Source organism: Bacillus rossius, chromosome 1 (assembly GCF_032445375.1).
Source record: "Bacillus rossius redtenbacheri isolate Brsri chromosome 1, Brsri_v3, whole genome shotgun sequence".
NCBI classification, from domain to species: domain Eukaryota; kingdom Metazoa; phylum Arthropoda; class Insecta; order Phasmatodea; family Bacillidae; genus Bacillus; species Bacillus rossius.
Window position 1 is genome coordinate 261,226,364 of NC_086330.1, and position 15,599 is coordinate 261,241,962.

Below are 15,599 nucleotides of genomic sequence, written 5' to 3' on the forward strand. Positions count from 1 at the left end.
GCGATCAACGGTACCTTGAGTTAGGTAATTAACCAAGGGACATTACTAAGTTTTTTTTTTCTTCTTTGGCGAGTGACAAGACTCCTCGACCATCAACGGCAATATGTATGGTGCTGTGGTATTTATTTGGACCTCATCCTATCAAAATTCAAAGATATCGTTAAAATTCGTATAAGAAAAGACAAAAACTGTACAAGTAACGAAGTTTTTCTAATTAAATTCATTTGTAAAATTGTGTATTGAAGCCATGTAACGATGAGAAAAAACATTTTTTTAAAGAAATAAACAAAGATAATTTAATAAACTCTTTTATTTCCAAATAAAGCAGAAACTCAGGAACATTGTTTGTTTTGTATTGTTACGTTTCTATGTGTGGTTAGCCGGGCAAAAAACATACAACGTAACAATGTGCGTCTTTATGTTGCTGCAGAACATCATCAAAGAGGACAGATATTGCAGATGAATAAACTACAGATAGGAGACACAGCTTTAAAGAGACTGAATCCAGTCAGAAAGTTTTGGAAGCAAGTAATCAGGAAGTTGTTCCTACTCTACGAAGGACCTTACCGAGTTTGCGACATAATAAAAGAGAACTGTTATAACCTTAACCAATGGACAGCAAAGAGATTATTGGAAATCATAACATAATGTAGTTACGCCTTTTCAAACAGTCATGCCAGGTTTAACGTGATTCATGGCAGAACATGGAAATTTTATTCTGCTATGAAAAATGTTTAACCCTGAAAAGTATATAGCAGTTATATGTCGCATCACTGAAGCGATCAAGTACCATGTTTTCTCGCATAATCGTCACACTTTTTATTCTAAAATCAAGCTTGAAAAGTAGGGGTGCAACGATAATGCGTAAAAATTTTTTTTTTGTTAGATAAAGTTATTCATAAAAACAAAACCAATTCATGGAAAGTACGTTTATTTAAAACAAAGTATAAAAGAGCACGCTAAACTATTTAAAGTAATAAGTCATGCAACAAAAAACCATTCAACTTTAAATAGAAAAACAAAATCTGTGATCCAAATGCAAGCCAAACGAACGCTTAACTATCGCCGCAGTAAGTACACACTCCACGAAAGAAAGCAGGCCATCAGATGTCGTTAACTCGGCACTTGACAGAGAGTGCGCGTTGTATGCACTCGACGAGATATCGATATTCAGCTGTACAGCATTCCTTCCCCTCCTTTCCCTTCCCCTCCCTCTCCTACTTCCCCTTCCTATCCCCTCTCTTCCTCCCTTCCCCAATGCCTCACCAGCGCTCTCTGACGAGTGGTTTACCGGGCCTATTTATACTCCCGCTCCTAGCGTATTCGTCGCAGTCTCTCGGTCTCTTGACTGGAAGGCTGTCACTGCAGGGGTGGCGCTGCGTTCTGGTATGTACTCGGCTGTGAAACTTAGCGTCTGTTTTTAAGTATGAAGTATTCTTGCCTGCGCGTTGTGGCCGCGCCTTCATTTTTGTATTTCTGCCATGTACTGTAATGTTTCGTATTTGCTATCAATGTTGGACCCTTCAGGTCATTTTTGAATTGAGTTTCTTTTGCTCACGCCGAGTACTGCCTGTAGCTTTGCGTAATATTTCTGCCGTTGTATATGGGCATGCCACGATGGCATTGGACACTTCTTGTCAAGCCGCATTATAATTTCTTTCTCGCTTTTGCTTTCAGCCTAGCGGCCCATATTACTTGTTTGCTACTTCTAACGCTTCGCCACCATGCCCGTTTTACTTTCACATTGTTTTAAATTGTATGAATGATTGTATTTATTCCCGCGGGAGAGCACGAGGAGCGCATAATTATTATAAATTGCTAATTTGTATTTAAGTCATATAATGTATGTCAAATGTTTTCGCTCTAGAGGAATTTTGTTATGAATAAATTATATTTTTTTGTAAAGCCTTTTATACTTTTGCCAAAACACCAGCTTTCCACTGTTGTTGGGTTTTAATGTAAAAACCCCCCCTCCCCGCCTTGTCTTTGTTGTGGTTTAGGCGGCTACAAATTGAAGTTTTGACTAAAATAATGCTGATACCATCTACTTGGGTCAGTACAGAAAGGGGAAACAGATTATAAAATAAATATTCATCCAAAATTATGGTATTACTTCTTGTAGATAATTTATTAAACTTTGATGCATTCTGCAGCAGTAAATTAAGAGTAACACAGAACAAAAATATTTTTTTGATCAACTAGAGTAACTTACCTCAATTGTACTTTCCTACCTCTTAAAAAAGTAAAATATTTTATGTATAAAATAATGTGAACTTTTCTTAGAACAAACTCTACTTCAATTTAAATGTGCATTGTAACTGAGAAAAATTTTTGTAAATCCACCATCATTTTCTTTATAAATTACGTAAAATTAAGGTTTTAACTGATTTTGCAATAGTCTGATTAAAACAAACCTCATTATAACAAAGTGCCACAATTTTGGTCCCACTGGGGTTTGTATTAATGAGGTTTGACAGTAGTTTGATACACAACACACATGAAACATCCAACACATATTGCTCAATCAAAACATGGACATGTAAAATGCTACGAGGTTTAATACTAATCCTTAACAGTTATATTGGCATGTAAGCAGTTTAATGTTTTCGTCATACATTTTCTACTGTACAGCCTGTGAGCACTGTCTATATTGGTACTAGACTATGGCCCTGACTCGCACGGCTGACTCACTGGTGAGAGAACTGCTGCGCTTCTTCTTCTTTTTCTTCCTGCTGTTGTCGCCGTGCCAAGAGTGGTCACTGCTCCCCGAGTGCCTGGCAAGCACAGCGTAGCTGCGCGCGCAGGCTGGCACCATGCCGATGATCTCTGCGTGTTGGATCAGCAACTATGCACCATTACACGCCCACACGCTCGCGACAGCTGTCCTGGGTAAGAACCCTTACTACAACACCCCCCCCCCCCCCCCCCCCCCCCAGTGTTTCACGAATGGGGAGGGAGAAGTGTCGTCATGAGCTGTTGGTTCTCTCGGATATTGAGTGTCTTTGGCAGAGAGAAATGGATGAATCAGGGCTATCACGTCTAGTTTACATCTGGGTGATGAGAATGGAGAATTGATAGACTGCATTGGTTAGGGACAGGATCACCTAGAGAAAAATCTACCAGCTCACATCAAACATCATGTCTCATTCCTTACTTGTGTAAAATCTGAGTTTGATTCAGTCAGGATTCAAACCTGAATTGTCTTGTGATAAGAAAGTCGTCTGATCATTCTACCACTGTGGCAACTCACAAATATAAATTGAATTATTTTTTAATGTATTTTCTTAACAGCAATGCCTGCCACTGATTTAATATTCACACCAAACTTAGAAAAACCACTGGTTTATTTCAAAAGCTATTTTTAAATGGTAAAATGTTTAAACCATGCAATATCTAAAGCCAATTGCAAAGAATTAATAAAGTGGCAATATAGTAGAGCGACGATTGATACTGGAAATTCTTGACATTCTAGGGTCTGTACCTTTGGGGTATTTTAATGAATTTCATCACTGATGGACAACCTTATCGTTTCATAAAGATGTGTTTGAGGCCTAGGGAGGTTAATGCCCCTGGTCGTTATTCTGGGCGTAGTTCCTGGAAAAGATGGATGAAGGGGATTTGCTGGCTCATGAGAAAAGTCTTAGGCCAGGCATCGATACGTGCCTGACAGCCCTGAAACATTAGAATGGGGCATGACTGGAGCTGCTAACCTCAGCTAAACTCTGGGAAGTGGGCTGCCCTAGGAAGACACTGAGAGAAGCACTCTTGGTCACGAAGCCGGACACTGTTACTGGTCACGTTCGTGGCCCGGGAAGAAAAATGATGGCTAGTACTAGCCTGGCGAAATCACATCAGGCTATCAGTTGCGGCGCTGGGAAAACGTCGGGGGACTCTAGTAGGAAAGATTTTATCACGATGAACAATGGGCTAACAAAGCTTATATTAGGGAATTTAAAAAAAATTTGTGCCAAATATCTCAAATTTGCAGCACAAATACATTACTTACTTTTTTTTAAATGTATATTTTTGAGTCGCAACATGTTTCATTATATATACATACATCAAGGAAGCTGCTATGGTATCACAAATTGTTAGAGCGATTGTAACTATTGATTTATACGCTGTTGAAACTATGACGTTTACTTCTTTTAATGGCCATCATAATGGAGTGTCCATGTTTTGTAGTGTTTAGTCCATGGTTGTTGACGAAATGAATACAAATAAAATTTTGTTTTTCCAGTTTGTTATGATAAACATGACTTTTTTTTTAATTGTTCACACGATTTTTCCATTACTGTTTAGCGAGACAGAAGTAAAAAAAAATTCTACTGTTCATGTTTGTGATTACGAAGTTCCATTAACATATCATAAAAAGGTATTTATATCCTACAAATGACTTAACCTCAACAGTGAACGTTGGTACAGGATAAACTAATGAGGTTTGCTATGTCAAATATTCTTAAAGAAACAAATATTTGTTATTTCGACGTGTTAGCATTCGAGGTCGATTCAAATAGTTTATTATTTGTTTCTGTATTCGAAAATTGTAATAACTTGCACAGACTTAATGCACCAGTACTGCACTACCAGCATCATAGCACAATCCTATTTTAGCAGAGTCTATAAAAATTAAAAAAAATTGTTTTATACTCCCAAATAAATACTACACAGAAAATGTAAAATTAAATTAAATATGTCAGCAAAACCCAATGGTTGATTTGTGAATACTTAGTCGCAAAATTAAAATCTGTTAGATTCCCTGTAATTACACCCAAACTGATATAAGCATAGCAAATACCCCCCCCTGATGACATTTTTGTTCTCTTAGCAAAAGGTTTTGTTTCTTATTCCCAATCATGACTTCTGCCTAGAGGCGGGCGGCCGTATTGCTCTCACCTCCACGACCTTCACGTGGCACTCAAGCCGCGTGGCGAAGTGCCGCGCCAGCTTCTCGTCCACCGGCATCACGGACGGGGTGATGATCAGCGCGATGTTGTAAGTGTCCATCTTGTTGGTCGCGCAGTGGCCTGCCACCTCCTTCAAGACCTGCGGGCACGACCCAGCATCTTGTCACCTCGGACAGGCGGCCATGGCCGGTCAGTAGTTTACCAGTCAAACCCAAATTCATCATTAGCGGCCGTAGCAGTAAGCTAGCAGGCCTGTACCAAATCTCTGAAAATTTAGGAGCCAGACAGAAAATATAGGAGGTAGTTTTATTTAGATTACCTATATATCACACCTTGCGTAAGTACTAAACAGTTAGAGGTGTCCCATACACGCCAGCATCAGCACTTCCCTTGCCTACACCCAAGACTCCAGAAAGTAATGTTGGTATTTCCGAGATTGTTGGGCATTTAGAAAAGTTTTTTGGGAATTAGAAATTAAAGCTTTTCAAAGAATCTGGAGATTCATGGCAGGGAGATGTAAAGCGTAAAGGAAATGACAATGTTTGAGTATTGGAGACATGTTACATTTTACAACAACGTCAAAACCGTATCAAATGTCCAATGTGAGGAACCACACTCCCAAATTCAAGACACAATACCTGAGAAATCATCTACTCCTACCACTGCTGTTGAAGAAGTGCGCACAGTCATTGAGGACACTGTTTCATCAACTGATCCTGAGCCTATTCCATCAACATCGAAAGGTTTTACTGTTGTGCACACAGAAAAATCCATTCCCTCTCCTTTCAAGCGAACATTGTTTTGGCCTTCTCAGAAGCCCAGGATAAAAAAAAAACATGCACCAAAAGAGAAGGCAAAAATTGATTAACAAAAGCAAAAGGAAGAACGGGAGATGAATGATTCAAAAAGAGGCTGGAGAAAGAAAAACAGAAAGCAAAAAAGAGGAAGGTGTATCAAAATTCTCCAAATTTATCATCATCATCAGAGGAAGAAATCATTTCTATGGAATCTTCTGATGAATTGAGTGGAGAACATGAAGAAGAAGAATGTTTAGAGTTGGAAGAGGTGACTGATGAGAATTTGTGACCTGGATCTTTTGTACTTGTGACATATGGGTGGAAAAAGGGGTGCAATAAAGTACCAATTTGTCTGCATTGTCCAAGACACTGAAAGGGAAGAGACTAAAGTGATGGGCATGCGAGCTCAGGACGAGAGTAAAAAGGTGTTTGTGATGAAAGATAATGTTGTTTCTTATGTGACTATGTCACAGATCAATGGCATTCTTCCACCTCCACGTATGAACCAAGAAGGTGTCAGGGTCAACTACAGTTTTAATGAACCTGTTGATGTTAATGAAAATTAAGTTCAGAAAACTTGTTGCGGTAAATTACATGAACTAATAATTATTGAACAATAGTTGTTACCTATTTATTAAGAATAATATCTTTAGTTTTAATTAATTTCTATGTATGTATTGTGCCGGAAATTTGGTATTTCGACACTTTTTTTTAATTTTATATAATTTTAAATTATTTTTGGGAAATTTTATTTTCTTTATAATTTGGTTACTAAAGGGCGATTTACACTTTGTTAGGCTGGTGTACCCCCCTTAGTTAAACTTTATGCCAGTAGTCTGAAGCACCTTTCCCAGAGACCTATAGGATCTTTTGCAGATCTAATACTTTGTTGGCAGCTCGCTTAAAATTTCCCTCGCTTACTGTAATGTTACTTCACTTCATGACTAAAACTGCATACAACAGCTCTGGACGAGCTGTTACCATTTCTCAGGGGCGAGCTGACCATAGCCTTTAACGTCACGAATACGTATTAGGTTCACTACCCTGGAGTCACGTCATGGACGCTAGTTCCCAGCGTCGTTGCGTTTTCTGCCCCCCCTTACTCCACCCCCCCCCCCCTTTTCAGTTCTAGGAATTCGCTTAAGACCAATGACCGGTCATAAACCCCAGCAGACAGTGACCGTCTCCAAGGACGCCTCGGATAAAAAATGTGTGTGCAAAGATGGACCACCCCACGACATCTAGCGGCAAAAACAGTAACTTATTATCTTGGCCGCCAGAGTGTAGCACCTGACTGCCCCTTTAACCCTTGGTTTAAGCAGACGCCTTGGACGAGTCAATTCTTTTTTAATTTCAGACACCCCTCAACAGGTAGCGCTAAGGTCGGCCAGTGCTACCAACTTCGAGACATCAGTCAGAGTTTTTTTATGACGCCCACTCGGGGAACTTCGGAAGCTTTCGGTCCGGACTCCCAGTCCCCCCCCCCCCCCCTCCACTTTTGATAGAACAGTTACTTTTAATTACGAGACGCGGTTCTTCGAGAGACACTTCGCGTCGCGACTGCAGACGGACCATTTTGCGATTATCGGCGAGTCGACGAGACACTGCAAGACTTCCATCCGGCCGCAACCGACTATGTAGTCGCCTAAATAAGGGATGCTATCCCTATAATCTTTTTCAAGTAGTTTAGTCCGTCTGCTTAGTACAAGAGTAATAGTTCTTTTTCTTTTAAATTATTTCTTTTGAAATAAAGAAAACATCCGCGTCCATCCGCGCATTCGCGGGATCCAGTTCCTGGCGGGCGACGCATCTGTAAATAGAAGCCAACTCCCCTGTCTGACAGGATCCGAGAGCCGGACGCCGAATTGGCATTTTCATCTCCCTTACGCAACAGGACACAAGCGCCCTGGCATCATGTTCCCGCGTGATCTCCGGGAAACGAAGCCCCGACCTCCGGTGCTTCTGTATCTTTTGACCCTTTTCTGAACTTTCTTTAAATTACGTCGTCAGATGCAGTTCATTAGATAAACATAATTTCTGGACTTTAAGTATATATACTGGGATAGTTTAAACATATTTGTAATTTTTTTATTGGTTTATGTATTTTTAGTAAATGAAACTTTTTATAATTGAATGTAGGGTCGACCAACAAATTTTTTTCTTTCTTTCTGAATATACCTGAGAGCTGTTAAGAATGTAATTAATATTGTACGTTAATATTTTCTTGTATCTGTTATAAGTTTCCTCAGTATGGAGTAATTATATTTCAGACGGAATCACACCTTGTTTTTGTTCATTTCTAATAACATTGTGAAACCTAAAAGATCCACCCAGCTACAAAAATGGTAATCAGACCGTGGTTAGCTGCTACAGTATTATTGTATTTTTATCAAGCAAGAGTTGGTACTGGTTTAGATTTTATTTATTTACTGTTGTGAATTATTCAATATTTAAGTAATAAGTGCAAATTGTCACAGTTTCAGGGATGTTGATGTACTGTTAAATATTTTTATGTTTTTCTAGTGTTTCACATTTGTTATAAATTTTTTTTTTACTTATTACTGCTGGTTATGTAAATGTTGGGAAAATGTATCTTTGTGTCAGCTTTATTTGTTTGGACTGTACTAATTATAATTTTAATTAATTTTTAATGTTTTGTATATTTTTATTACAATAATTTGTTCTCTTTTAAAGTTTGAGTTATCATTTAAAATAAAGTGTTTAGACTTAAATGGTACTAAATTATAATCACAAACCCTGATTGCAATATCTAGGTTCCCAAATCGTGCATGACGACTATTGGCACAAAATGTGACTAGCACTGGTAAATACAAAAATTAGCATGAGTACTGGCTCGAAATAACACTTTTTTTTCTTCTTCAAAATTAAAGTCATACTAAAATAATTTATCTTCATCTAAAAGTGGTTGAACCATTGTTTTGTTACTTCATCAACTAGGTTTTTATACAAAATAAAAATAAGCTCTATTTCCCGCTAAACAGGATAAGAATATTAATTTTGCTAAACAAAACTTTCAATCGGCCATATTTAGCGAGAAAAAACTAAATAGATGAATTCCCGAAGAGGTAGTTGTTTACTAACCACGAGACTACTAGCGCCATTAATCCGTACGAATTCCGTCGCGCGACGTGCGTCACTCTAATCTCTGGCGTCACATAACCAACCTAAAAACAGTCCCCATTCGCCATTGCGGTAATATTAACCATAAATGGTAAACAAATACATAGTTTTCGGTTCGTAAATGATAAGAAATAACTTTGCAAATAGTATAATGGAAAATTATTGTACCGAAAGTACCGTAAATATACGTGGAAATTGATACTTAGGTATGTAACTGTTCAATGTTTATAAAACTTTGCTATTTGTTTACTTTATTGGTATATTTTTTTCGTGTGTGGTTAGTTTTAAATTATTTAATCCTATTATTTTTCGATGAATAATTGAATTTTCTTCCCGAAAAGTACCGTAAACAAACATGGAAATTTGTTAGGTATAATTATTATTCAATGTTATAAGTTTGCAGTAGGAGACCAATGATCGGCTCAAATAATCGGCTACGTTTTGCCTATCATAATGATCGGCAAAATTAACAAAATTGGCCGATTATTACGATCGGGGATCGGCATCGGCCCAGCTCTAATCTTATTTCATACCTCGAACCTAGATACCAGATGCCCGATCGGACCACTTTTTCAAGAAAAGTAATTCCTGACCTCTACAGTGAAGTCCGTGGAAAAATGTGTGCAAAACTGTCACATGCGGTGTATGTCAGTTTCACCCTTGACATGTGGTCATCACTTGCAAAACAAGATTACATGTCTTTAACTGTGCACTTTTTTGAAGAAGACTTCAGCAGAGTAGAGTTGTGCTTGGAAGTTGCTCCATTTACCCACACACATCACACAGCAGTTAACATAGCAAATTTCCTTAAGTCAACTCTTCAGACATGGAACGTTGACATGAGTCGAATTCATTGTGTTGTTACTGATAATGCCAAAAACATGATTTTAGCTATGAAAGAAGCTCAGGTGGAACGTGTTCACTGCACCGCTCACACAGTTCAACTTGTGGTGAACAACTCCATAACATCCCAAAGGAATGTAAGTGACATGTGTGCACGTGCCAGAAGATTAGTAGGACATTTTAACCATTCAGTTGTTGCAAACAAAAAGTTAGTGGAGTTCCAGAAGCTCAACAATTTGCCAACAAACAGATTGTTGCAGGATGAGGTAACAAGATGGGACAGTACTTACCTAATGCTGCAGCGTCTGTTTGAGCAGAGGAAGGCTATCATGTTTTTGTTACCAGAATTTAATTTGATGGGTGATCTCTCATCAAGCGACTGGAACTTGATGGAAAATTTGCTACCCTTGCTAGAACTTTTTTACCGTGCCACATGTGCTCTCAGCAATTCACAGACGACAGTTTCGGAAGTTATTCCAATTGTGAACCGACTGAAACTTGATTTAGAACAGATGCCAGCAAAACATATGAAGCACATGGCAAAAGACATGCTGCACCATGTGAATGAATACTAGTGATGTGGAACAAAATGATGTATTCACATTTGCCACGATCCTAGATCCCCGTTTCAAAACAACAGTATTCAGTGAACCTGCAGTTGCAGAGGTAGCAAAGAGAAAACTTTCAGATGTTCTCACAAACATAACGGAAGTAACTGATGTTACACAATCTACATCTACAGAAAGCAAAGTTCCGAAGGAATCTGTAGGTTCACAGTCAATGGTTTCTGTCTACAGTAGACTAATAGCTGCAAAGACACAAGCACATGCTCACACAGCATTTGTGACTTCTCGTCAACAGCTGCAGCAGTATTTAGCAGAACCTTTGCAGAACACAACTGGAAGTCCATTTGTGTACTGGAAGATATCGCAGTACAAGGCTTTGAAGAAGCTTGCTTTTGAATATCTGACTCCACCAGCATCATCTGTTGCCTCAGAACGTCTCTTCAGTACCGCAGGCCTTGTTTGTGACAGGAAGAGATGTGCTCTAAATCCAGAAAAAGTGCAAATGTTGGTATTTTTGAACAAGAATTTGAAACATCTGAACTAAAACCGAAAAACATCATCCCTGAAAAATTAAAATTGCATAATTTGACAGTTTTCATTAATTCGGCTAAAACAGCTTTCATAATTTTGTTTGTTTTTGAACCACTTTTGCTTAATCTTTAATATATGGTTTCAGGTGATAAGGTATAAAAGTAACTGAATTTTACAGAGCACTGCATCAGCCGATTAGAAATGGTCAATAGATAGATTTTTAAAGAAAAACAATATTAGTGTGTTAATTTGTGAAAGTGAAATTACAGACTCTTTACACAGCCTCATTTATCTGGTATTCTGGTAGGGCAAGTAACATAGAGTTATAGCAAAGTAGCAGTTGTGCAATGTTCATTGATTGTCAGTGTTTTCTGTTCATCATTATTATTTTAATTTGAATTAAGGACAGAGTGTTGAGTGACCAATAATGCATTATTGGAATTGAAGCATGCACGACTTTATTGTGAAATGTTGGTTTCGTAATATGGTTTTGGTTGTAATTGTAATTAGTATTGAAAATTTAAATTTGAAATTCTCTCCTTAAGTAATTCACACTTACATTAAAAAACTGTCAATTTTAAATCCTGTGATGTTGCTTGGATAGGCCACACATGTCCAGTTTTTTTTCAGGTTGTTTAAAATTTTGTTTATTACAAAATTAATCAATTTAGAGGTACTTGAAAGGCTCTAATCGGCTCAGAAGATCGGCAAGATCGGCAGCAGATGATCGGCATCGGCATGATCGGCAAAATAGGTGATCGGCCCAGCTCTAAATAAGATTTCTGAAACCTGCAATTAAAAAAGTCCTCATTAGAGTCAATGATTTTAGAATGTGTTTACAATATACAATTGGATCCTTTTTTTCACTTAGTTGGCTGTTTGTTGCGACATAACTATTATGGGGTAAATCATATATTAAAATATTTTACCTTGTTTAATATATATATTGTGAAAATTATGCTAATCATTGCATACATTAATAAAGGCCATCATAAAACAAAGTAGGAAACATGCAAAAATAATAAATAGATTTTAAAAATCAATATAAAAAATAAAATAAAAATTTCATTAGAATAAATCACGTTTGTAAGGAAACAAAGAGTTATGAAAAGCGTCCAATAAGTAAGTTAGCCGAATTAACAGTTAATTACCTAATAAATGAGGACAAATTGGAAAAAAAAATGGCCAATTTATACTTACCAATATCTTCAACTAGACGAAATGGTTGTAAATCTCTGCAGATCATTTCCCCAATCAGTCGTGTTATCTTTATAGCTCTAGGACTAATGACAGGTAGTTGAGCGTTTTTGCTGAACATTTCTGAAATACTGGGTTGGTAAACAGCCTTTGTTACAAATTTACATTGTTGACTTTTAGTAGCATCACTACAGGTAGAAGTGCTTGTTGAAGCAATTCCTTCATTGCTTGAAACAATGCTTGCTGTTGCTGTAAGATCAGATACTCGTGATTTGTGGGTCAGATCTTCATGCACCTGAATTTCCATTGCTTTGCTATGAAACATCAGTAAATGTCTAGATAAATTTGTTGTCGTGAATCCTCGTACACTGGTACCGCCACGTGAAATTATAGCGCTACAAAAATTACACGTTGCTTTTGACGGATCACTATAAACGGTGAAATGTTCCCAGACAAAACTACTTTTCTTTGACATGATTACTTATAAATCACCACACACACGCACACACACTTAACTGCATTAAAATGTAATATGGTCAAACCAAATCTTCACCTAATCACAACTCCGTCATTCTGTTATCCGTGTGTGCCGGTAGACGTCAGCGATGATAATTTTATTGCCCTTCCTTCCCCCCAGTGCCGCCAACAAACTTTCAATAATTCCCGATTGTAAGTTAACTTATGAATACGAAATATCACTAAATGGGGAACAAAATCTTCGTCAACCAGGTTTTTATACAAAAGAAAAATAATCTCTATTTCCTGCTAAACAGGTTAAGAATATTAATTTCGCTAAACAAAACTTTCAATAGGCCATATTTAACGAGAAAAAACTAAATCGTTGAATTCCCGAAGAAGTAGTTGTTTACTAACCACGAGACTACTAGCGCCATTAATTCGTACGAATTCCGTTGCGCGATGCGCGTCACTGTAATCTCTGGCGTCACATAACCAACCTAAACAGTCGCCATTCACCATTGCAGTAATATTAACCGTAAATGGTAAACAAATACATAGTTTTTGGTTCGTAAATGATAAATAACTTTGCATATAGTATAATGGAAAATTATTTTAGCAAAATACCGTAAATATACGTGGAAATTAATACTTAGGTATGTAACTGTTCAATGTTTATAAAACTTACGCTATTTGTTTACTTTATTGGTATATTCTTTCGTGTGTGGTTAGTTTTTAATTATTAAATCCTATTATTTTTCGATGAATAATTGAATTTTCTTCCCTAAAAGTACCGTAAACAAACATGGAAAGTTGTTGGGTATAGGTAATTATTCAATGTTATAAGTTTGCAGTAGGAGACCAATGATCGGCTCAAATAATCGGCTACGTTTTGCCGATCATAATGATCGGCAAAATTAACAAAATCGGCCGATTATTACGATCGGGGATCGGCATCGGCCCAGCTCTACTTTTTGGCCATCCATCCTGATTAAAATATTCAATCAACAATATTGTTTGCCTCGCGCCACGTATAACGTAAACAAACCTCTCATCCATAGATAACCATAGCTCCGCACTAGTAGCGCGCGTCGCGAGCATGGCTGTGCCAGGCAACATTCCGACCTTCATGGCAAAACAATCAAAGCGTGTCGGCCATGTTGTGACACCAAACAGTTCAAAAATTAACCTGTATAAATTAACATTATTGGATTTTCTATTTTGTATATAAGTTAAAATATAATTTTTTTTTAACGTTTGTACCTCCGGTAATTGAAACTTTTAAAACGTGCTCTATAAATAATAACCAAAATATGGCACAGCTAAAAACAATTGTCTTGAAGAGGGGCGAGAGAGCAATCAATTGTTTAGATCGTCTCATGCACTAAAGTGTGTGATCCATGGAGGACGACGAATGGCGCGTTATCCTGTGTTTGTTTACGTTTTATAATATTCTTGAAAGTGATAAAAATTAATCATAATGTACACTTATATTAAAGAACTACTGCGCAAACACAGTAACTATTATGTAAAATTTTCCTGTTGGAAACAAATGGTCGTTGTATTGAAAGGTTGGATACGTTTTTAATGTTGAAGTGAAATATTTTTACATTGTTTACAATGGTGTTTTGAGCGGGAATTTAAAATCATACGTTGAACTGAAAGATGCAATGGCCCAATGGGTTTCTTTTACTTACATGCGCAAACAAGGTTAGTTAACACGTAATTTTAAATATTTTTATACTTAGGCCTAACCAAAAAGTCTGAAAAGACATCATTAAACTCGAACTGACTCGTGAGTCGTGAACGGCCGTGCCGAGTCCAAGCACTAAAAAAACTCTACTCGAACTCGAAATTCGAGTACTCGCAGGTCTCTAATACATATGTATCTACTGCTATAAACCTATATACAGGGTGTCTACCAGATCTAGTAAATGAAATTCCCTGATTTTTCCAGGTTTTCCAGGTCTAAAACTGAATTTTTCCAGGTTTTCTGTAACACAATTACGACATTCCACAAAACTGAAAAAACTGCATAACAGTACATTGAGGGGTTTCAAAATATTTCAACTCACTTAAATTATTAAAAAAAAATACCTTCTTCCAGACGTGGCCAGAGTGACTCAATTGATGGCAAATAAAACATGCTGCTACAAATATTTCACACACTTACTTTTGCAAAAACATAAGTAAAAGGAAGCTCCCATAAATTTCGCACTGACTCAACTTTTGTGTCTATTGCACTTGCTTCAGAACGAGCCAAATCCAACACTCGAGCCTTCTTCAACTGCAATGCCTTGATCTCCTCTTCAACTCTTCTTTTTCTGCCTTCTTCTTGTCTGTAGCTTCCTTTTCTTTTTGTTTTGTTTGCAGGGCTTCCTTACGCCTACAACTAGCATTTATTACATACTGTAACATGGACTTGGTGATATCAACATGCTCTACACCTCCAGAACGTTGAACAAAGTCGTACATCTGTCTTAGTGCGTTCAGTATTTCTTCCTGCAAGTTTTCAGTCAGCAGATTAGAATTCACTGAAAATCCTCTTTCCAATGATGCATTTCCATTGGAAAGTACCAACATCATACTCACAAACTTTAGAAGGCCTGTTTTGGCAGCTACTGTATGGGCCTTAAGGATGAGCGTCCACAATTGATCAAAGCGCCAGTCTTCTCGAGAAAAAGACGAGAACAGTGCTTCAGAATCTTGCGAGGAACATACCAACTGATACGATCACTCAATGTTATCAGCTTCTTGTTCTTATAGCCACTTGTTTTGAAGACAACATTCTAAACTGTAATTCACACGCTGTTTCCTCACACCCGAATTTAAAGCCACAGACGGACATAAGCAGGAAATTCCCTTGGTAAGTTTATACTTCAGGGGACTTTTGTCTTGAGATTTTTTACCATAACCTTTAGACAAGTCCTAACATAATTTTTCAGTAACAGGACAGACTTTAATGGTACTTTCTCTTTCTTGATGGCAAGGCATACTGCATAACCCAACTTGATATTGTTAGCAGTCAATAGATTTTCCTGGTTATCTACATCCAATTGAGATACAATGCATTTCTCCCTAAAGCTCTTCAGTACCTCTGGTTTCAAAAACTTTCCTGCCAAAGCTAATAAAATGTCTACCAGTGAATCATAGAGAAAAGG

General features: G+C 37.5%; 1 protein-coding gene across 4 annotated transcripts in view; it reads right to left on the reverse strand.

Annotated features, from left to right (window-relative positions):
- Window positions 1-15,599, reverse strand: part of LOC134527529 (rho GTPase-activating protein 22-like) — a 62,021-nt gene that overhangs the window by 22,505 nt on the left and 23,917 nt on the right. For all 4 annotated transcript variants that reach the window (XM_063360278.1, XM_063360279.1, XM_063360276.1 and 1 more), the window contains exons 5-6: window positions 4,897-5,046; window positions 2,692-2,845 (exon numbers count right to left, since the gene is read on the reverse strand). In XM_063360278.1, the coding sequence (XP_063216348.1) occupies window positions 2,692-2,845; window positions 4,897-5,046 (304 nt within the window). The remainder of the gene's footprint in view (window positions 1-2,691; window positions 2,846-4,896; window positions 5,047-15,599) is intronic.